General features: G+C 41.8%; 1 protein-coding gene across 6 annotated transcripts in view; it reads right to left on the reverse strand.

Annotated features, from left to right (window-relative positions):
* The window catches only part of LOC144536640 (uncharacterized), a 43,503-nt gene that overhangs the window by 12,817 nt on the left and 8,804 nt on the right, over positions 1-21,882 (reverse strand). The window contains exons 2-12 of one of the 6 annotated variants that reach the window (XM_078279885.1): positions 16,002-16,167; positions 12,471-12,542; positions 11,705-11,797; positions 10,339-10,362; positions 7,581-7,615; positions 4,387-4,506; positions 3,145-3,211; positions 2,973-3,011; positions 2,264-2,505; positions 1,094-1,207; positions 414-506 (exon numbers count right to left, since the gene is read on the reverse strand). In XM_078279885.1, the coding sequence (XP_078136011.1) occupies positions 414-506; positions 1,094-1,207; positions 2,264-2,505; positions 2,973-3,011; positions 3,145-3,211; positions 4,387-4,506; positions 7,581-7,615; positions 10,339-10,362; positions 11,705-11,797; positions 12,471-12,542; positions 16,002-16,149 (1,047 nt within the window). In that variant the 5' untranslated portion in view covers positions 16,150-16,167. The remainder of the gene's footprint in view (positions 1-413; positions 507-1,093; positions 1,208-2,263; positions 2,506-2,972; positions 3,012-3,144; positions 3,212-4,386; positions 4,507-7,580; positions 7,616-10,338; positions 10,363-11,704; positions 11,798-12,470; positions 12,543-16,001; positions 16,168-21,882) is intronic. The other 5 variants (XM_078279881.1, XM_078279883.1, XM_078279882.1 and 2 more) reach the window with 5 other exon arrangements.

Consider the following 21,882-nt stretch of genomic DNA (forward strand, 5'->3'; position numbering starts at 1 on the left):
TATGAAAAACAGTTATCCTGGAGGAAAGCGACAGCAGTGGAGCTGCGAGTGAGGACCAGAGCTGCAGAGGAAACGAGATGTTGGAGGGACCAGTTGGAGGCTCACATACTATTTTAGCTACTAAAAAGCATGTTAGTGTGCAACCTTAGACTGGACATTACTGTAGGCCCCATTCTGATCAAGGAAAAGTGCAAACCTGGGAAAGTGCAGAAGTAAGAGGAAGAGAGCGGTGCCCATCGGACTGTGACACTCCTGTAATGACTGTGCTGTAAATGTCTGTACCACAAATAATGTATCTGTACTGTGGATAGAAATGCTCCCGTCGGACCGAACTGTGTCAGAGTCATCGTCTATGTGAGCTCAGAAAAGAAACGAAAATAAAAGGGAAATTATTTCAAAACACAAGTCCTCACCTTGCCTCCGCCGGGCGTGTGCTTTATGTTGTCTTTAGATCCACAACGAGCTTGGACGTTAGCAAAGTCCACCTTCTTATCCAGGATTTGGACCTGCAAAAGTGCGAAAAGAAAATATAAAATGGAAATTAAAATCTTTTAGGAAATTAAAATGAGAAAATGAGCTTCAGCAGGAGGAGGATCAGCCCAAAAAGGAGGAAGTAAGATGTTTATTAGAGCTGCCATCCAAAATGTTTGATACACTCGTTTGATTTAACCACTGCAGATAAATATATCAATATATATAATAACTTTAACACATTAAAGCAGTGGTCTTTTGGTGAAATGCACCTTGAGCTTTTATGCGAGTTAAGGCAGCTTTATTTCTATAGCACATTTCAGCTACAAGGCAATTCAAAGTGCTTTACAAAAAACATTAAAGAGCAGTTAAAACAAAGTAAAACATTTGTTAAAGAGAATATAAAGACAGCTAAAATAGAATCATTTTAGAACAAAATGAGAAAAAGCTAAATGTTTCAGATTCCATTCAGAAGTCCATCTTCTGATCATGTTTATGTAAAAACTGGAGCACAAATAAGAGAGCACTGTCTTCTTCTTTTTACACCAAAAGTTGGTTTTGATGATCATAACTGCAGAGATACTCAAGAGTCTGGCGTTGAGTTCATCCCTCAGTTACTCACATTGCCGCCACCAGGTACATGTTTCACATTGTCTTTGGAGCCACACTTAGACTGGACATTACTATAGTCCACCTTCTGATCAAGGATTTGTACCTGGAAGAGTGAAAATGTCAGCTTTTAGATTTGTGAGTGCAGACGATGGTTGGAAACATGAGCTGTGAAGCCTGAGAGAAACTGGACGCTAAGACAGCTGCTAACTCGTGTTGGGTTGAGGTGACATTAACGTGCAGGAATCATTGCAATCGGTGATGAATAGGTTCGGTTTTTATGCTCATCCGCTCATCATCTGACATTTAAACGTCAGGAAGACAAAGACTCAATTTATTTTTGGTCCATAAATAGCACAACACAAGATCTTATAAATGTCAGCAGTAAAACGTCACACACACACACACACACACACACACACACACACACACACACACACACACACACGCAAACTAAAAAATTATAAATTATTATTTTATGGAATTATTCCATTTTGTTTTACAGATTTTTTGTAGAAAATAGAATTTACACGTCTACGGTTAAATTAGTTTTCACATAAAAAGACAAATGTTAAAATACATTGGCAACTGATCTCAGCTGGTATTCTGTCTGGAATGGAGTGGAATGGAAATTTCTAAGTGACCCCAAACTTTTGACCGGTAGTGTATATATATATATATATATATATATATATATATATATATATACTTTCCTTAAATTAAATTAGTGAATAGAGACAATTAGTTTGTACAGGTTTAAATATCCTTCATTACACATTAAAAAGACAAAAACATACACCAGATTTCATTTAATTAAAGCTACAAACTGTAATTTAATTATGAAAATTACTGTATTTTTACAAGCCATTATTTTCTGTTATTTTACAGTATGTTTTGGTGCCCCAGCTGAAGGAATATTACCATTTCTTACAGTTTTTTTTGTTTTTTTTACAGTGTAGACTGACACACTCACACTAAAAGCACATTGGACTGTTGTGGTCAGACAGCGGTGGGATGCTAAATGAGACGAGAGATTGTGTGTCAGTGGACCTCTGGATCTGCTTATTGAGGTTTAAATCTTCCAGTAAAATGATTTCTGCCTCTCTGTAGTCTGCAGAGCGGACTACAGCAGAGACTGTATGAGGTGCGCTCAGTGTGACAGCCGGAGTCAGAGTCAGGTTACCTTTCCGCCTCCCGGCTGGTGCTTCAGGTTGTCTGTGGAGCCGATCTTGGACCTGACGTTCTTCAGGTCCGGCATGGGCGCCGCTGCAGCCAGAGGGGCCGGCGGGCGGCTCTTTAGCGAGCCCGGGGATTTGGGCGTGGAACGCACCACCGCGATCTTCTTCACTTTGTTGGCCTCGGCCGCAGCCTTCGCTTGGCTAGCGGGAGATTTCGGAGTGCCAGGGCTGCTCTGTCCACTCCCATCTTAAGCAGTCAGAGAGGCGGCGAGTCAGAGGTTTTAACAAGTCAGACCAGTCGTGGACGAAAGGAAAATGATAAATGAAAATAAAAACAGATGAGGAGCCCTGCCGGCTAAAAGCTGGCCAAGTTTGATCCAGTCCTGGATCAGACTGTGGCATCGTGCCTATGCGAAGTTAAAAATGATCGGTAACACTTTACTTGAAGGTATCTACATAAGAGTGACATGACACTGTAATGAACACATGACACAGTAATGACACATGAACCCTAACCCTAACTGTCATGACAAAAACCGAATGACACTTACTGACAGAAGCGTTATGTCATAAACGTTTATGACTTGTTTATAATGTTCATTACACGTTCATGACAGTGTCATGTCACTCTTATGTAGATACCTTCAAGTAAAGTGTAACCAAATTATTTCTAATGATTAGCTTTTGCTTTTTTTTTTTTCTTTTTTTTTTTACCTTTTCCATTTTTTGGAGTGGGAGGTTTCTTGGCACTAGCTGTATCACAAAAAAATATGACACATCATAAGTAATCCTTAAATCTTACTCCTTCTAAAAATCACATAAATAAAAATGAAACAAACTGAAATGAATATGCAAAATAATTCAACATAAAGTGTTCCCTCCGTACCTGCATGAGCTGCAGTTCTGGCAGAAGATTTGGCTGCTGGAGATTGAGACTTTGCACCACCCAGACTCTGAAAATAAATTCAAAAAAACAGCCGAAAAGTTATTTAGTTTTCAGCAGAGACGGGTTTTTTTTTCCCTCAGAAAGCTGCTTTTATTCAAATGCAAGTAATCAAAACATGTCTGGAGACAATAATCACACAAATTATTATGATGATATACAATCGAGCAACACCAATTTTGAACATGAAGCCGATAAGATCTAATCATTGTCATGTTCTCAAGATTTTATTTTTTTATTATTTTGATAATTTTATTCAATTTGCAAATCTCAAACTTGTATATACAAGTTTGAGATTGTATATACATGTATATATGTCAGGCCAGGCTCCCCAGGTGCTCAGTGCCCCAGTGGTTCCTCTCAGAGCTTTGGGTTCAACCGTGTGACGTTTGTGTGAACGCAAACCGAACCTTATGAAACCGACTATAGTGTAAAAGCGGTTTCATTTCATATGAAAAGGATTTAAAAACACAACTTAACCGTGGAGGTAACTGAAGGCCAAGGCATATCAATTTACTGTAGGTTCACAATACATTTTGGCCCGTCTAGTTGAGCCCCAAACCAAAAAGACAAGAAACTTTTCAAACTGTAATTACACGAGACTCAAAGCAGAATTTGGGCAGATTTTCCGACTTTGAGAGTTTTCATATTCAGGCTGTGAAACAGGTTACTGGGAGTCGGCTGTGTGGAAGCTGCTTTTAAAAATGTAATCTTTGTTTTGCTCGATTTGCTAAACTCTATGATGGCTGAGGAACCTTATTGCCAACTTTAGGGCTTTCTGTCGACCAAATAAGCTATATGAGACATGCAATAATACAGTCAAAAATGTTTTGACGTTTTCAATTAAATAAAAGCATGTCAATAAACTCTACATGTCTGGCCATTGATGTGATTCTCATTTTCCAGTGTGGCCCTTAGTGAAGTTGAGTTTGACACCCCTGATCTAAAAACATAAAATGTAATTTGAGGTAGGCAGAGATCATGTTACAGACATACTGCAGCACTTTCGGATATGCTCATGTTTTATTTTATTTTGTATTTTTTTAAATGTGTCCAAATTCACACCTTCAGGCAAAGCAAGCAACTTTCCTCTTAAAGACACTAGGATCTGACTGCCTTGTGCATCCATCCGTCATCTCTAGCAACCTGAACTCAGCGCAGGTCTGCACTCTCAGCTGTACTTACTCCGGGCCCCGTGCTGCTGGCTTTAACAGGGATGGAGCTGGGGCCGTTTCGGGAGGAAGCGTGTGTTTTGTTGCCCCTGTGGACCATGGATGGTCGTTTAAGGGAAGAGGGTGGTTTGGTCTTTTTCGTCAGGAGGAAACAAATGAATAAAAAACAAACAAAATGTTCTAATGACAATGAACATGAAAACAGAGGAATGATTTAGAAATGAAAAATGATGGGAAAGAATGATGTGAAAAGGGTTATTCTGGTTTGTTACAGCGTGGGTCTTATTTTCACAGTCTTGGTCGTCGTTTCTATCAGTTGTTAAAAACCTTGCACTTCGACAAAGTAATTGTTAAGATCTGGGAGCACAGCAACACCACACAAGCAGTTACGGGGAAAGAAACGCACAACAAATGCTCCAAATATGTCTGTAATATATTTTTTGATCTAATGCTCCCCGAAACCAATGAAATCACAATTACAAAAATGATTCATATATTGAACTGCTCCCGCTAAAGCTACACTTTGGTTAGGTGTTGGCACAAAGCTAGATTATCCAGATTATCTAAATCACTTTATTTGGAGGTGAAACTAAAAAGACAGCCCTCATACCACAGGAAAACTTGTGTGTGCACAACTACGATTTTCTCTTCCACATACTTTTGTCTAACCTGGAGATTTACAGTGTTGTAGTACTCGAGATCGGTCATGGTCTCAAGGCCACTTTATGAAGGTCTCGTCTCGGAATCGACCACAATCAAATTTTATTTCAAGCTCGGTTAAGACCACAACCACAGGGATATCACTAAACTGCCTGTGTATCGTCTGATTTGTGTTAACATCATTACTATGATTGGACGTAAAACGTCCTGCTTTAAATGCCCCCTATGACTTGACTCATTTCTAGTTTGAAAAGTGTAACTGTGAACCCCCTCTCCCCGCCCCCCTTAACACACACTCCCAAAGTGAATTTGGGAGACAGGAGAAGAAGCTCTGTCTGTCTGGGAGATGTCAGCTTAATCGTCGGTAATACAATTTGGCTAACGAAACCATAAGGAGTTTATTTGCAAAACCAAATCTAAAAGAAAACACACAGCAGTGTGCAAATTCTGCAACGTAACGCTGACTGAGACAGCTGGGACCACCTCACTTTTTATTTTTTTTATTGGCACGTAAAGAAAGGTAAGCTAAGTGTAAGTGACGCTAGCGAAGCTAGCTAGCTAACGTTATCAATCTGCCTCTGTACCAAAACTCTTCAGCAGTGTGGGACTCGCACTGGTCTGGTCTTGGAGTAGCCTAGAAATCTAGACGCACCCTAGCGGCAGCAAATGTAATTTGCAGCCAGGATTGTCTAGCAACTCTCCGTTGGCTTGCGAGCCATCGTGTATAGAGTTGGTGGGCGGGCTTAACATAATGACGGCAGAGTTACAACGGTTCCGTGTGAATTCCCTGCTACTTGAAAACAAAGAAGATGGCTGCTGCTGGCGAACAGCGGCCTTTGGAATCGGCTTTGGCCATGACTCTGGAAGACTTGGAGTTAAGCTTTTCTTTGAGAAAAGAACAAAGAACGGCACAGAAGTCATTCTTAAAAAAGGAAGATGTGTTCGGAGTTTTGCCGACCGGATACGTTTAATCCATCAACTAGCTCCGCTACCTTCTTCGTTGCTCTGGTTGGTTGTAGAGCTATCCTATTGCGTGTAGAGGGAATTTGAAAGACAACCGTTTATCCCGCCCCTCGGATTGAGCCCAGCCAATGGGGAGTTCCCAGACCCAACAACTTGATATGGGTCTGGCTTGTCAGGATAGTCTTGGTAATGACCTGGTCTTGGTTTAGGTGGTCTTGACTACAACACTGCTGTCTGATCTTCGGACTGAATGTTTTTTGCTCCGTCGCCATGTTTCCAGATCAACGGTACAATTCACTTCCGGGATTGCTCTGGTGCCGCCGGACATTCCGCCGGATGTCCGTCACCTTAGTTAGAACTGAACTGGGGAAAAAGCTCCCTCTACCTGGAACAAGTTACAGAAATCCATGAAACTTAATGAGCTGCTCTCATTGGTCGCTTTAAGAGGATGTTGATTGACTTGGAGGCAGCCACATCTGGCTGTGGATGTTTTGCCTGATGTGTTTAGGATTGTGGTTGACTTTGAGGGATTTGCTGATTCAGTTGCTTTTTGTTTGAAGTGTTTTTGTGTTTGTACGTATGTGTGGTTGTACTGCTGCCTGTCTTGGCCAGGACACTCTTGAAAAAGAGATTTTTAATCTCAATGAGTCTTTTCCTGATTAAATAAAGGTAAAGACCATCCTCTTTTCTTTGTGTTGGCGTTCTAACCTCCGGTGGATTTCTGAGGACTATGGTTAACTGCTCCTCAGATCTCTGCAGGGTAAATCCAGACAGCTAGCTAGACTATCTGAGTTTTCTGTTGCACGACTAAAACAACTTTTGAACGTATACATGTTCCACCAAAACAAGTTCCTTCCCGAGGCTACTTTGCAGCAGCACCGTGGCTCTGTCCAGCGCTTAGCGCCGACCAAGACGATTGTGATTGGTTTAAAGAAATGCCAATAAACCAGAGCACGTTTTTCTCCCATCCAGGAATGCTGTGTGGACTAGCCAGACCCTCCTCCGCAGCGCTGTGGACGCAGACTGATCTCACAAAGTGACGTATGTATGACACGCCAATTCGTATGCCGTTTTTGCGCGTTATCAAGACGCGTAATCGTTTTTTAGCGTGCTTATCAATGCCGTTTGGCCTCCATTGACTTACATTACATTATCGCCGTAGCGAGTAGTATGAAAGAATGGAGGTTGGTTGGTTAGTTGGGGTGGCGGATGGGTAAAACACAGGACTTTCACCCAGGAGAGCCGGAATTGTGTCCCGCGTACACGAATGTGACGTTCTCGCGATAACACGGCACGTGGCGATAACACGGCACGTGGCGACGCCACGTGGGGTGTATGTTTACATCCGCTGTATACAGCGTAGACATACACATGGATAGCTCAAAATGCGTACAGATAACACGCCATTTGGCTTTAGGAAAGTGGCGTGTATGTTTACGCAAAATCATGATGCCATGTTGGTGGACGGTACAATAAGTGATAGAAAAGATGGACAAAGCTACAAAAATATGTTTCAAGTTGTATCAAACCAGAATTATCCCTTTAAAAATAAAAGAAATGGTGATAATGTTCTCGGCCACGTACCTTATCTGCAGAGCCGTTATCCATCTTTGCTTGAGCTACAGACGGGAGACAGAAGCAGACATTAGATTTTTATAGTTTATATATAGTTTCATTTCTTCTTTATTTCCACCCAGGTGAGACCTTTGCTACCCAGTGCGTGCCTCAACACATTCACATGGCAAAGAAACCAAAAACAAAATGAAATGTTGGTGATATGCAGCATGCATTGTGACACAAAGTGTTCGTGGAAAACCACAAAAAGTGGATTTTTGGGGAGAGGGGGTGGGGCTACATAACCAGCAGAGTGAGCAGAAATCGAGGAACAAAAAGTGGGGAGGGAGGACAACAAGCTTCTCCTATGTCCAATAGAAAAGATTTGGAGGTAAAGTGCAGCATAACATACAGTAGAAGCTGCGTTGTAAAAGAAAGAAGTGGAAGGAGTTAACTGAAGAGGACTCTGAACTGGTGAATAGAACAACAAACAGACCTTTGAAAATAGCGACCGGAACCAAAGATTTTCTGGCAGAAGAGCTTTGGGGGGGAGTTTTCTGGAGCTCAGCTGTACCGGCGGTCTGCGCCACGCTCATGCTCCTCATGTCTGAGTCATTAGAAATGTCAGGCTTTGAATAGCCGGCCCTGTGTGACGCTGAGTCACTGCTGCCGTTTTCAGTTGCCGTGTCAGATGGCATTTTGGTTACAAGGCTATCCTTCTCGGAAATGTTCCTACTGCTGCAAAGATCTTCTGAACAAAAGTCAGAGTGTGACAGAGTTTGGGTGTGTTGTGTTTCTCTGGGGATGTTTTGGGACTTTGAAGCTGCTCCATCTTGTTCGGAGACCGGCTCCTCCTCTCCCTGGTTGACCCGCAAGCCTCTGTGTCCGATGGACGTCAGGTCTTCCAAAGCCGCGCTGCGAACCAAAGACATCCCAGACAGATTGGTCATTTCAGCCAGGCACTCGGAGGCATCGAGACTGATCGCCCGCTGAGAATCCACAGCTCCGGTCCGCTCAGGGCTCTCGTCCCGTCTAATCTCCGCCCCGCAGCTGAGGTCTTCAGAGGCCCATAAAGACTCACTAAGCCTCTTCCCACACTCCCCCACCGCCTCATTTCCTGGGTCCAAGGAGCAGGAAGTTCCAGAGAAGTTAACGCCAACACCAGCCCCAGCGGCTCCGTCTACGCCAGGATTTGATCCGTCACCCGCAAACGCAAACTCACTGCGGACTCCTGGAGCGCTAGGCTTTGCTAATTTGTTTGGGAAGCAGATGAACGATGACATTTACAGCACTTGTTTTCCATCTCCCCATTTAAAAACAAAAACATGATGAAAGAAGGGAAACAGAACTGGACAACTGACGTCCACAAGGAAAATAAAAAAATAGACCATTTTAATATTTTCTGAATCAGAAAAACTGCGAGCTATAAAAAGGTGAAGATGCAAGACGTGATCAATGTAGGTTCACAGGAAAATAAAATGAGATGGAAATGGACGGTAATGCATCACACGGGGCTGACAGACAACAGATGACGCATTCCAGTGAACACACTGAACAACAGAGCGCTATAATATTATTTTTCATTGTAAAAAAAGTGATTAGAAATATTAAATAAGTAAAATAATGCAGTCCCCCCAGAAAACCTCCTTTTAAAATAACTATAAAAAGTGTATGGAGTCTGGAGTGTGACCCCACCATAACATTTACAGTGGATCATTAAAATAATACATATTAAAGGTGCTCTAAGCAATGTTGGGTGACGTTACTTCTTGTTGACGTTCAAAGTATTTTCAAACAAAACAAAACTAGCTCGCCCCTCCCTCCTCCTCATCCCGTCCCCTCCCCCTCCCTTCCGTGCTTCCTTGCACTAACCTCCCAACCCCCACCCCCAACTCCTTCTTGTCGGTTATTGGCTGGAACACTGTTTGTTATGTTTGGTGGTGCAGGTTGGCGCAGTTTGTTTTTGTTGCTGTTTGTGGAGCCTGGGCTGTCTACAGAGACCACGTTTTTTTTACAGTGTGTTCAGGGGACAGGCAGCTAGCAGATAGTGAGGATATGTTTGCTGTATGTGACAAAAAATGTAGCCCAAAAAATGCGTGACATCGCTTAGAGCACCTTTAAATTGATACAATTATTTAGCATTTAAAGGCTATTTAATAATTATGTTTCCTCATTCTGCCTTTAAATTGTGAATTAATAATTGAGTTTTAAGTTTGAATCACAAATGTGCTTAAAAAAGGCTTTTGAATATTACTTTTCTCTATTCCATGTATTCATGGGAACAGTAAATGACACAAGTGTAAACAAATTGAAGCTTCGCTAAACAATATTTTTACATCCACAATGGATCAAAATTAAATATTAATGATCATAATAATCATGAACTATATGGAAAATTCAATAGTGTAGCTTTAAAAGTAAGATTTAAACAACTTTTAATACATTGATTTTTGCATTTCTATTTTAAAAATTAAATCATGAGCTCATTTAAAGGCATAACGAGGAAATAGAATTATTAATTGGCTAACTTAATGATCTCATACATATTACTTCTACTTTATTAATACATAATGCAACTACAAATGTAGTAAATTAAACTAAAAGTACATTTTTAAATGGTTGAATTAGCTTTAATTAAACCCCGTAAGAGTCTATAATTATTCGGAAGATTGCGGAGAACAGCTCTCTCTCTCTGTCTGCCAGGAGTTATAACTGAGTTCATATCTGTCTCCTGCAGTAAACAAAAACGTGAGTCAAAGTGCGATCAATAAAACCTGAAACAGCCTACCTGTTGAAGCTGCTCCTCCTGCTGCTGCGGCACGAACATGATGAGACAAACGGAGAAAGACATTAGTAATGACATTCTGTCATTCATGACGGATTAATACACTCGCTAACCGCAAATAAATCGATACAAAAGCACATACACACACAGCATGTCTTCAGTTAATGCAGAAAGCCCAGAGCCAATAAATGTTAAACATGGAGATCAATATGCAAACGAGCAGGTTTCCCCCAGGGTGACGCGGTGCAGCAGCACCTCACCAACGATGTGGCGCTGCTGCTGTTTTTAACATTATTCTGGGAGCGCCTGTTTAACAGATCACAGGAGTCTTAAATCTGCCGGCGGTTTGGCACATTCCCTTGATTCGGAAATAGCCAGGATGTAACCACCTACTTATTTAGAACATGTTTGAGGCTGTTTATGATCATGTTGCAGTTCTGAAAGATGCAAATTATCAACCATGAGAGCAAGCATGAAGAAAAGAAGAAGAAGCCAAAGAACAAAAACACTCTGTTTTCAATGATGATGCTGAAAGAAAAACATAGTAAGCTTACTTTTACAAATCAGAACAAACAGGAGAGCAGCTTTAATCATAACATTTAAAGGAATAGTTCGACATTTTGGGAAATGTCGAACTAACTCGAAGCGAGTTCAAAGAGAAAAAAGATCCTACTCTCACGTCTGTTTGTTCATACCCCCGGTGGCTGGCGGATGGGACATGAGCCAAAATAAGAAGTCAAAGTACACGTCAAATAAGTTTCTCCCAAAAATGGTTTCTGTCATTTAGGTAGTTCTTATCACGCTGATGTTTGTTCAAGTGTTCATTTTTCTGATGAGTTTGGTTTTATTAGTTATTTGATGCTATAAAAACGGGGTGAAACATCATGATTGACAGCTGGGATTGACTCGCGATTGGTTGGGCGGAGGTGTGGGCGGGACTTCGATACCGCGGCTCCACCGCCCGATCACTACTGCGCTGACTCTGGCTCCTACAATTACAAGATGGCAGCGTCCGTTTCTGTGAGATTTTGGCTTCACTTTTGTACAGTGGGAGGAAATGGAGACACCTCGTCCGTCTTTATATAAAGTCTATGGTTATATCTTGTTTATTTAATCTGCAAAAAAACCCTAAGTGTAAAAAACAAGTTGAGGTTTGAGGCTATCTGTCAGACTATTTCTTTGTCGCCTGGCAAACTCAAGATGACGACGAGTTCATGAAGTTACAGCAAGAGATAATCCGGAGACACGAGAGTGGTGTCAATCTTCTGATGCAAGAAAGTGAATATATTTCCCAAAATGTCAAACTAGGAAAACAACCAAATGCACAAGCAGCTGAAAAGAGGCGGGAGCTTAAAGACCGGAGGCGTACCAAGCTGCCCCGCGTCTTGACATGAGTTGCTCTCTAGCTCTGAGAGCTCGGGCACTTCAGCTCCAACTCCGCCTTCCTCTGCAGATGCCTCTGCTGCAGGATAAATGCACGTCAGTCAGTAAAATAGGAATAGTTCAACCTTAAATCTGTCCCTAATCTGACAGACTTTCCTCAGGTTTACTCAGCTAAATCTGCTCTGAAACAACCCTGACCTCGTGTTGTGGTATTTCTCACGTTTGCAGGAGCTGGTTAACACAGTGGTTCCCAAACTTCTTCATGTGAAAGACCCCTGAAGTGACACAAATTAGAGCACGACCCCCCCATTTCATTGCCCCCCCCTCCCCTCACTCTCAGTATTTATGAACAAAGCATGCTGGACCCACACGGGAGTACTGGAGCTACTGGGACCAATTCTTACAGGCACAAAGAGAAATTATTTTTCCCCGTTAGTCAGCGATGTGCAGCTGGGGAAGTGGTGATTCTAGAAAGTGCTAGAGAGGCTCTTTGTTTGCAGTGACAACAGATACATGTGCCAGTAGGATGAGAGTATCAGGGAAAGCAGGTTTTAAAGTAAACATTAGCAAACCAAGACAGGCTGAAAATAAAGAGTGTGAGGTAGAAGAAAATCAACATTTCTGCAAAATACCTCTGAAACAAAATGAAAGTTATTTGTAAAAGAGGAGAAATGACAAACTGAAAACATGCTAAACGAGGGTTAAGGTGAGTTAATAAAGCTTGATGGCATGAGGAGTGCAGGCGGGCGTACCAGCTGGCACCGCGTCATCACAGAGTTCAGACTCAGGTTTCACCCCGTTTTCACTGAGAGCTGCTTCAGTCTCTGTGAAGGAAAAGGTAAACTGGAGGTCAGTCTGGAGGTTTATTGTGATGGAAGCGGCCATCAACCCCGACTAATGTTCATGTGACCTGTGAAATGGATTTAAAATGGTTAAAACCCTGATCAGTGATATTAAGCTGCTAAATCCAGATTGTACAGCAAACTATAAAAATATATTAAGACAGGTTAAGGGCTGGACGATTTAGGGCTGCACAATATATTGTTTTTTTTTATCATCATCGCAATATCAACTGGCGCACATCGAGAAGCTGCGACATATCGCGAAAGACACTCAGGGCCCTATCTTGCACCCGGCGGAGCACAGCACAAAGCCCGACGCAAGTGTCTTTGCTAGTTTAAGACCAACGCAGTTGTCAATTTTAGAGATGCAACGATAGACCGGCCGGTGACCAGAATTGGCCGGTTTCACGTATTCGGCCATTACCGGCGACCGGCAGGTCAGTCTGACATATGCCGATTTCATGCCGGTCAATGCTACAATTAACTGACAACATAAGTTATACGAGTTACAGTTCTCAAGGACGCACGCACACACGGATGCGACAGCACAGTCTCTTTTTCCTTTCTCTCAACTTTTCCGCCGTGTGACGCGCGTACCCGCTCGCGGTGTGAAGCGAGTGTCGGCGCTATTCTCACACATGTAGGGAACCTCGTGAATTAACCTGCAACATGTCAGCTGTTTGGAAATTCTTCAGCGTGTGTGCAGAACATAACAAGTTTGCAATATGCAACACCTGCAAGGAAAGAGTAGGTTGTGGAGGGACGACACCAAAAACCAAAATCTTGATGTTGGATATTGGATGTGAAATGGTTCTAACGTTGCACTTTAGATGTGTGTGAATTTCCCACACCAGGAGTAATTTATATAGTTCTATTTTATAGTGATCCATTATCTGTTCAAAAAATGTTCTATGTTCTGTGCAAAATGTTCTATTAAAGAAAAGAGAGACAATAAATATTTGTGTGTGCTGTAAAGTGGTTAGAAAAAAATGAAATTGGAATCGGCTAAAATCGGTATCAGCTGGTCTAACTCAAAGAAAATCAGAAATCGGAATCGGCCTAGAAAGTTGTAATCGGTGCATCTCTAGTCAATTTCCCGTCCAGCGCCCGCGTCGTTCAAAGGGGCGCTATGAATTTGGCCATTTCTTGGCTGTTTTCTCTCTTTTTGCTGGCAGGTTTCTCTATAGAGCCCCCCCTACAGGTTTCTCTATAGAGCCCCCCCTACAGGTTTCTCTGTAGAGCCTCCCCTACAGGTTTTTCTATAGATCTCCCCCTACAGGTTTCTCCATAGAGCCCCCCCTACAGGTTTCTCCGTAGAGCCCCCCCTACAGGTTTCTCTGTAGAGCCTCCCCTACATGTTTCTCTGTAGAGCTCCCCTACAGGTTTCTCTGTAGAGCCCTCCCCTACAGGTTTCTCTATAGATCTCCCCCTACAGGTTTCTCTATAGAGCTCCCCTACAGGTTTCTCTATAGATCTCCCCCTACAGGTTTCTCTATAGATCTCCCCTACAGGTTTCTCTATAGAGCTCCCCTACAGGTTTCTCTATAGAGCCCCCCCTACAGCTTCAGAATAGATATTTGGCAGCTCCTATGTTTACTCGTGTCTGACTCCTCTCTCGGTCAGTCTGCCGTTTCCTCTTCCTCTGTTCCTCCGACAATGCTCTCCTAGCTTTCTGCTTCTTTTTTTGCCGGCTCAGCCATGACGATAGTGTGAAAAACTCCATCGCTACCTTGTTAGCCGGTTCCTCAATGGGTTTATGTGTGCAGTGCCGTGAAGCAATTAGTTACATCGCGAGACCTGATATCACGCCATACTTCCTGACGCTGAGTTGCAAGGGTGGTTTCAGACGACCACCATTCAACCCAAAAAGAGTCATATAACCATTCCAGTGACTCTGAAGTTGTTCAGTTAAGGTAAATTAAGCTAAAAAAAAAACTGCATAGTTCCCCTTTAAGACAATTTGCTGCTTTACATTTTCTCTAAACTACAACTAACTTTACAAAAACTAAACTTTCCAACAACTAGTCAAACAGATCAATGACATACTCACTCTGCGTTTCAGCGGCGATAGGCGGACCTGACTGCGTCTGCTGCTGCTTCCTGTTTGCACGTGAGGTGATGGGAAGTGGAAAGAGGGAAAACGGCCGCACTAGTGAGGGCTGTAAACTGGGGAATGCTAGGCTACGTACTAATTGGCCATATGGTTGATAATAAGGTATGAGAAGAAACTGAAACTGATTATTAGCTACAAGCTGAACAATCTGCCGGGACGGTTATTATTTCTTTTTTTTTTTTTACAAACTCTGCAACTGACAAACAAGACATGTATTTACAGTCATTAATGTGCCTTTTTTGTCTGTGCAGCATTAAAAGCCTAATTGTTTCTGGGCTGAATTGGAAGCGAACCGTGACACAGGATGGAGACAGCAGATCGTTCTGACCCAGATGTCTGGATTACAGAGCACAGTGCAGCTGCAGTCGGGCACTCGGGGCCAGTCAAGCATGTCTTGTATGCATTATGTAAAGAGGGATTAAAACAAAACACAGTAGAGACTGCGGGGCTCAGCCTCGGCCCAAAATCTGTACAGACCACAGCCATTTTTAGGAAATGGTACGGAGATATACATCTTTATAAATCCTTTAAAGTGCTCATATTATGCTCATTTTCAGGTTTATGATTGTATTTAGAGGTTATACCAGAATAGGTTTATGTAGTTTAATTTTCAAAAAACACCATATATTTGTTGTCCTGCACATTGCTGCAGCTCCTCTTTTCACCCTGTGTGTTGAGCTCTCTGTTTTAACTACAGAGTGAGGCATCTCACTTCTGTTTCATCTTTGTTGGGAGTCGCACATGTGCAGTAGCTAGGTAAGGACTACTAGCCAGTCAGAAGCAGAGTATGAGGGAGTGCCCTGACAGTAGCTAGGTAAGGACTACTAGCCAGTCAGAAGCAGAGTATGAGGGAGTGCCCTGACAGTAGCTAGGTAAGGACTACTAGCCAGTCAGAATTAGAGTATGAGGGCGTGCCCTGACAGTACCTAGGTAAGGACTACTAGCCAGTCAGAAGCAGAGTATGAGGGCGTGCCATGCTAGCAGCTAGGCAAGCATTATAACGTGTGTTACACGCACAAAGTTTGTCTCTGAAGTAAAGGCTGGACTACAATAGAGCTGTTTAGAGCAGTTTGTGAACAGTGTTTTCTGTTGGAGATGGTAAGTCCCTTTGGGGGGGACTTTGGGCTTTTTCACTTTGTAAACCTATAACGTGCACAAAAAAGATATATAACCCAATAAAGGAAAGGGGAAAAGCCAAAAAGCATAATATGAACACTTAAACATTGCAGTTTCATGATAGCTCCGCCTTGAACGCTGCTGGTCATTTAATACATCCATCATTGTGATACCGGGCCATATGAATTACATTGACTCGACTCATGTCTGACCTTTCATTTTGGCGTCTCCAGGGCTTCTGTGTCCCATCTGGACCCCGTTCTCCTGGTGGTGCTGGTCATTGATGGTCATGTTGGCTAAGGAGGAGCTCATGGTGTCTCCAGCGCTGTAGCTGTTGGACGCGCTGTTTGTGTAGTCCATTGGCGGTCGCAGGTAAGGCTGCAGAGGAGCAAGAAATGAAGATCAGCAGTTTAGCCGTTAGTCCAGGATGTGTCGCATAACATATGACAAGTCAATCATGTTACATTCTGCAAAGCAGCTGACCAGGATGAACACCGGGTTTTAAGGATTAAATGTACTGACGGCACTCTTCACTGACACTTTGTCTTCCGGCGTGCAGGGCCCAGTCCGTCACCACCAGATGTAAACAGACACTGAGTCAGTAAAAAACAGTTATTTATACATCCTGACGTGGGGTCTGTGCTTCATGTTACAGATAAAAATAGTCTCCTCTGCCCATGTGCACGCCATCCTCACTGTCATTAGTGTAGCTGCACTTCCTAAACAACCAGCCCTGAACCAGTGTTTCATGTAGCGCCACGTTTCAGCATTATTATCATCATCATCACGATGCTAATACTCTGCGGTGGAGGAAGTATTCAGATGCTTTCCTAAAGTGAAAGTACTAATACCACACTGTGAAAAGTAAAAGTCCTTCAAGTGTAATCAGGAAAATGTACTTCAAGTATTAAAAGTATAAAAATGTGTGGCTGTTATATAAACAGGTAGGGTTAACTAAATGGATATGAAATATGGATTCATCTGCTGATTATTGTCTCCATTAATCGGTTGATTGTTTGGTTTGTAAAAATAGTGAAAATAGTGAGAAATGTTTGTCACAATTACCCAGAGCATTGTTTGGTCCAAGCAGCAGTCCAAACCTCAACATTATTACTAAAACATTAACATTATCAACATTATTAATAGAAAAAGCAAATGTCTCGTTTTGTCCACAACTCAAAGATATTCAGTTTACAGAGGAGAGAAGAAACTAGAACATATTCACATTTAACAAGCTGACATCAGAGATTTTTTTTTTTACTTCGTCATAAAAACAACTCAAACCGATTAGTCGATTTTCAAAATAGTTGCTGATTTATTTAATAGCTGACAACTAATTGATTAATTACATATTTTATAAGCTAAATATCTTAATTTGTAAAGTAATTAAAGCAGTCAGATAAATGTAGCGGGGTAGAAGTAGAAAGTCGCATGAAGAAAAGTACAAGTACCTGATTTTTGATTTCATCATTGATTGTACAGTACTTGATTAAATTTGTACTTCGTTACTCTCCTGCTAATTAGGGCTGCACGATATGAGGAAAATAACTAATTGCGATTATTTTGACCGATATTAAGATTGCGATATGATTCACGATATTGGATGGGAATGATAGTTTTTGTATCATTCTCATTTTCATTGAAAATGATTAACATTGAAAGAAATTAAAATGATTATAGTATGATTTTGGATCTGAACCAAACAAAGATTTTTTTCTCTAGTCTGTAGGATAGGATTAGTAGGCCGGGACGTCTCTACAGCACCACAATACTTCATTCAGAATGGTTTGACACTTATTTTGCCATTAACAAATATTGCGCCCCCTGCGATTTGGATATTGCACTAGTCCATATTGCGATTTTGATACAATTGTGATTAATTGTGCAGCCCCTACTGCTAATGACTGTACCACAGGAAGCAAACCTCACAGTCCCGACAGCTCCTTCAACCGGCGAGATGTCAATTCAATCAGGAGAGACTTTGTTTGCAGATATGCAAAAAAGATAATACTGCATAATAAAATGTACAGAGTCTTTGGAGATTAGACTCCATCGTATTAATAATATTTGTAAAGGGGTAGAGAACAGGACATAACCCCCGATGGAGTCTAGACACTGGTGGCGGCGGAGAAGGAGTCCGGAGACCAGACCGAAGAGGCAGCGGAGCGGTGAGCCGGGAGAAAAAGGATGACCGGAGGCGGCAGGGGAGGTGGAGGGCTGAGCGCCTGGCCTGAAACGACAGCTGACAGCGCAGGGAGAGAACAGATTTAAAGCAGAGTTGTAATGCTGTGATTGGTCCTTGAATTTCATCGGATTGGTTTAACCAAAAGTGGCGCCCCTAAACAGCTGATTTGATTTAAGAAGAAAGAGTAGTGATTGGGTTATTGACGTCTTCCTGAAAGAATTTGCGCTGAGCTTTATTTGTGTCAAATCTCATAAAAAGAGGATTACAAATCAGATTAAACACAAGCCTCCGGTTATATCAGCAGTTTGCAGTTTGAATCATGTTTTTTTTCACCCTCAAACACACACACACACACACACACACACACACACACACACACACACACAGGCAGTGCAGAGAGCTTATGGCGTAATCAGTCTCTGCAGCCAGACTGCTCTACTGTTTGGATGTTGCAGATTTGACGGCTTCTGATCTTTATTTTCACCCTTTGGCACATAAACACGACTCGCTTTAATCTCTCAGAGGAGCTGCTTAAAGCCAAAGACCGTTTATATATCATCATATCAGTCTACTATGACATTATCATCGGTCAATATTATGAAGGAATGCCAATAAATCTGCATCGATTAAATGCAAATTTCAAACATTTATTTGACGGATATAGTTACTTTACAAATTAAGATTTTATATAAAACTAAAAGAAGTTTGAGGTAAAACCATCCATTGTTTTGGTAGAGTCTTTAAACCAGACCATTAGGTCAATGCCGTGGGACAAAGGGAGAACTGCTTGGGATGCGTGCTCACCGTAGCACAGGTATATGTCATGTCCATCTCGTTTGAGGTAGGTTTCATTCTGCTTTCCCACTAAACACTAATAAAATATTATAATGCTACTGTTTCTGCACTACAATGGTACTGTTACCACACTGCACATAGCTGCACAGACTGCACATATCTGTCTATATGGTTCATACTGAATATCCTTATTTATTCTGTTTTTCTTATAATAATACACTGCATATATTTATATTATTCTTACTACTATTATAATGTTACTGCTACTACATTGCACATATCTGTACATGTTGTTCATACATGTTGTTCATACATTGTTCATATTACATATGCCATATTTATTCTGGTCTTATAAGGTAACTGCTAATACACCGCACACATTTATATTACTCTAAACTACCTTCTTTAAACCAACTGTACACTACTGCACTATATGTATTGTCCTGTCTATACTTTGTATATCACATTGTACTTTTCTGCTCTTTTTGCACTTCTGGTTGGACACAAACTGCATTTCGTTGTCTTTGTACTTGTACTCTGCACAATGACAATAAAGTTGACTCTAATCTAATCTAAAACAAAACCACTGACAAGCCACTAACACGGTGAAAAGCTGTAAGCTTTCACCTTCTCCACACACCTGTGTATCTGGCTGATTACCTTTATGCTTTCCAGTGACAATGCTCCCCCCCAGTGATAAAACCCAAAACACAAAACTGCATATGCATTAATGTCACCAACATGGTATATAAACAAAACAAAAAGTTGCATAATGCAAAGATGAGAGAAAAGCCAAAAAATACATTTAGATTTGTGTATCAGAACTTTACTTCTACTTCTTTCCTCTCTCATGAATCATCTCACGACCCCTTAAGGTGCTTACACACCAACCAGACAGCGGACCGTCGGCAGAAAAGGTACTGATCAGTCGGGTCCCCGAGGTCCAAAAAAATGCCTCAAAACACACTGAGGCGACGCCGACTTGCAGCGTGCATGCAGCGTATCGTCTCCATAGCAGCAGGCTGCTCTGTATTGTTTCAGAAAATGAAAACCGTCGCTGATAGACGACGCGTCACGTGGGTCTTTTTTCTCCGGAAATTCACAGCCAGACTGTCATGGCGGCTTGTTCAGAATACGATCTCATATTGTACTAAAATAGTTCACCAAACGTGTTTCTGAAAACATTTTGAGCGAGACACAGGCCGTGCAGTTTCTGAATCTGTCTTTATTTCAGATCGACAAAGGGCAGTTTAATAGATTTTCGTCAGATTTTGAGAGGCTCATCCGCTCCCCATTTCCAGGTGAGTCCCGACTGCCCTGTCCAGACTGAACATGTCGGGTCGGCCCAATGAAGGCCGACGGCTCCTCCGACGGATGACGGCACGCAACACACCGAACAGACTCGAGTCACCGACCTCGCCAGACGGTCCGACGGCCGATAATCGGCTCTGTGTGTCAGCGCCTTTAGATTTATCTGGTGACCCTTTGGAGGGGCCCAAGCCCTAGGTTGAAAACCAGTGGAGTAGACTATAGAGTAGTTAAAACTATCTCCACCTCAACAGCTTACAGTACGATGCATCAGTGTATATGATAACATATCAGTCACAGGGGCCATATTTCTGCAGTACTTCTGATACTTTAACATCATTTTGTGGTAATACTTCTCAGCTTTTACACGCAGTAGGATAAGATTTTGAAAACAGGACCTTTACTTGTAACAGAGTATTTTTACATTGTTTAATTGGTACTTTTCTTCAAAAGTATTTGAGTACTTCTTCCACTTCTGGTCCTCACAAAACACAGCAATGCCTAAACTGTTGCCGTGGCAACTCCAGCCAATAAACTCCACTCTAAAAGGCGCACTTGGCTCAGTTATGTGACCTTCCCTCTGTGTACTTTCCTATCTGCTGACCTCGGATGTCTAAACAGCGTTCCACACGCAGCACAAAAGGCATGAATGGGAGAAAGTGGCCACCAGAGGAGGCCGAAAAACACTTTAAAAAGATTTTAAACATCCTCCTTTTTACGTCAAAATGTCCAGTTTATGTTTCTCAAATGTTAAAGGATAAGCCTGCTGATATTTACAGTATATCTTATTGATAACTTCTTCCTCTGTGCCATAGAGCTCCATTGTTGTTAAAAACACATCACTGAGCCACACTGTTGCTCTGGCTGACATGTTCCTTCATCACCACGAACACACACAAACACTATAGTTTATTTTGACTCAACCCCCCCACACATCGTCCTGCTGCCACAAACACTCACTAAAGCACCAAAATGTGGATTCATCCGCTACTGAAAATAGTTCCCAATAGATCTGCAAAGATTAACTGATTAGTTGTCCTTTATTACATTAATACACAACTATTTTGATAATCATTTTTAGTCATTAAAATTTCTCTGACTGCAGCTTCTTAGATGTGAATATTTTGTAGTTTCTTCTCTCCTCTGTGACAGTGAACTGAATATCTTTGAGTTGAGGACAAAACAAGACATTTGAGGACGTCATCTTGGACTTTTGGGACACACTGATCTGTCATTTTTCACCATTTTCTGACATTTTATAAACCAAACAACTAATCGATTAATCGAGAAAATGATCAACAGATTAGTTGACAATGAAAATACTTGTAATTGCAGTCCTAGTGCCCAACAAATGAAGTATTTCCTCCTGTTTTCCTAACGCTGGTTAAAAACTACAGTGACCAGTATTTTTTTTAGGAAATTGATAACCCTTTTTAATCAAACTTCATATTTGTGATCTTTTTTAAAGATTTAAAACTTAAGACAAGTGGGCTTGATCCTGATCATTTCTGTTTGACAAAGGTCGTTATTTTGCTCTTCTAACCAATCAGAAACCAGTCTGGTATCTGTCCCGCCAACGTCACTGTCAGTCGACACAGAAGCAGCGGTTGTTAGTAGCCGTCAACGTTGCGCCACATTTAGAGTTATTATTTCTGTAAGTTCACTTACAACGACATCGATCTCTCCCACGCTTGAAGCCATTTTCACGGCCGTGCCTTTTGTAATTTTTCTGGCTCCGGCGCAGGAACATAACATCCCCATTCTTAATCCTGCCCACAAAGCTCTGATTGGCTCGGTTGGTTCTT

This window comes from Sander vitreus, chromosome 21, assembly GCF_031162955.1.
Source record: "Sander vitreus isolate 19-12246 chromosome 21, sanVit1, whole genome shotgun sequence".
Classification (NCBI taxonomy): domain Eukaryota; kingdom Metazoa; phylum Chordata; class Actinopteri; order Perciformes; family Percidae; genus Sander; species Sander vitreus.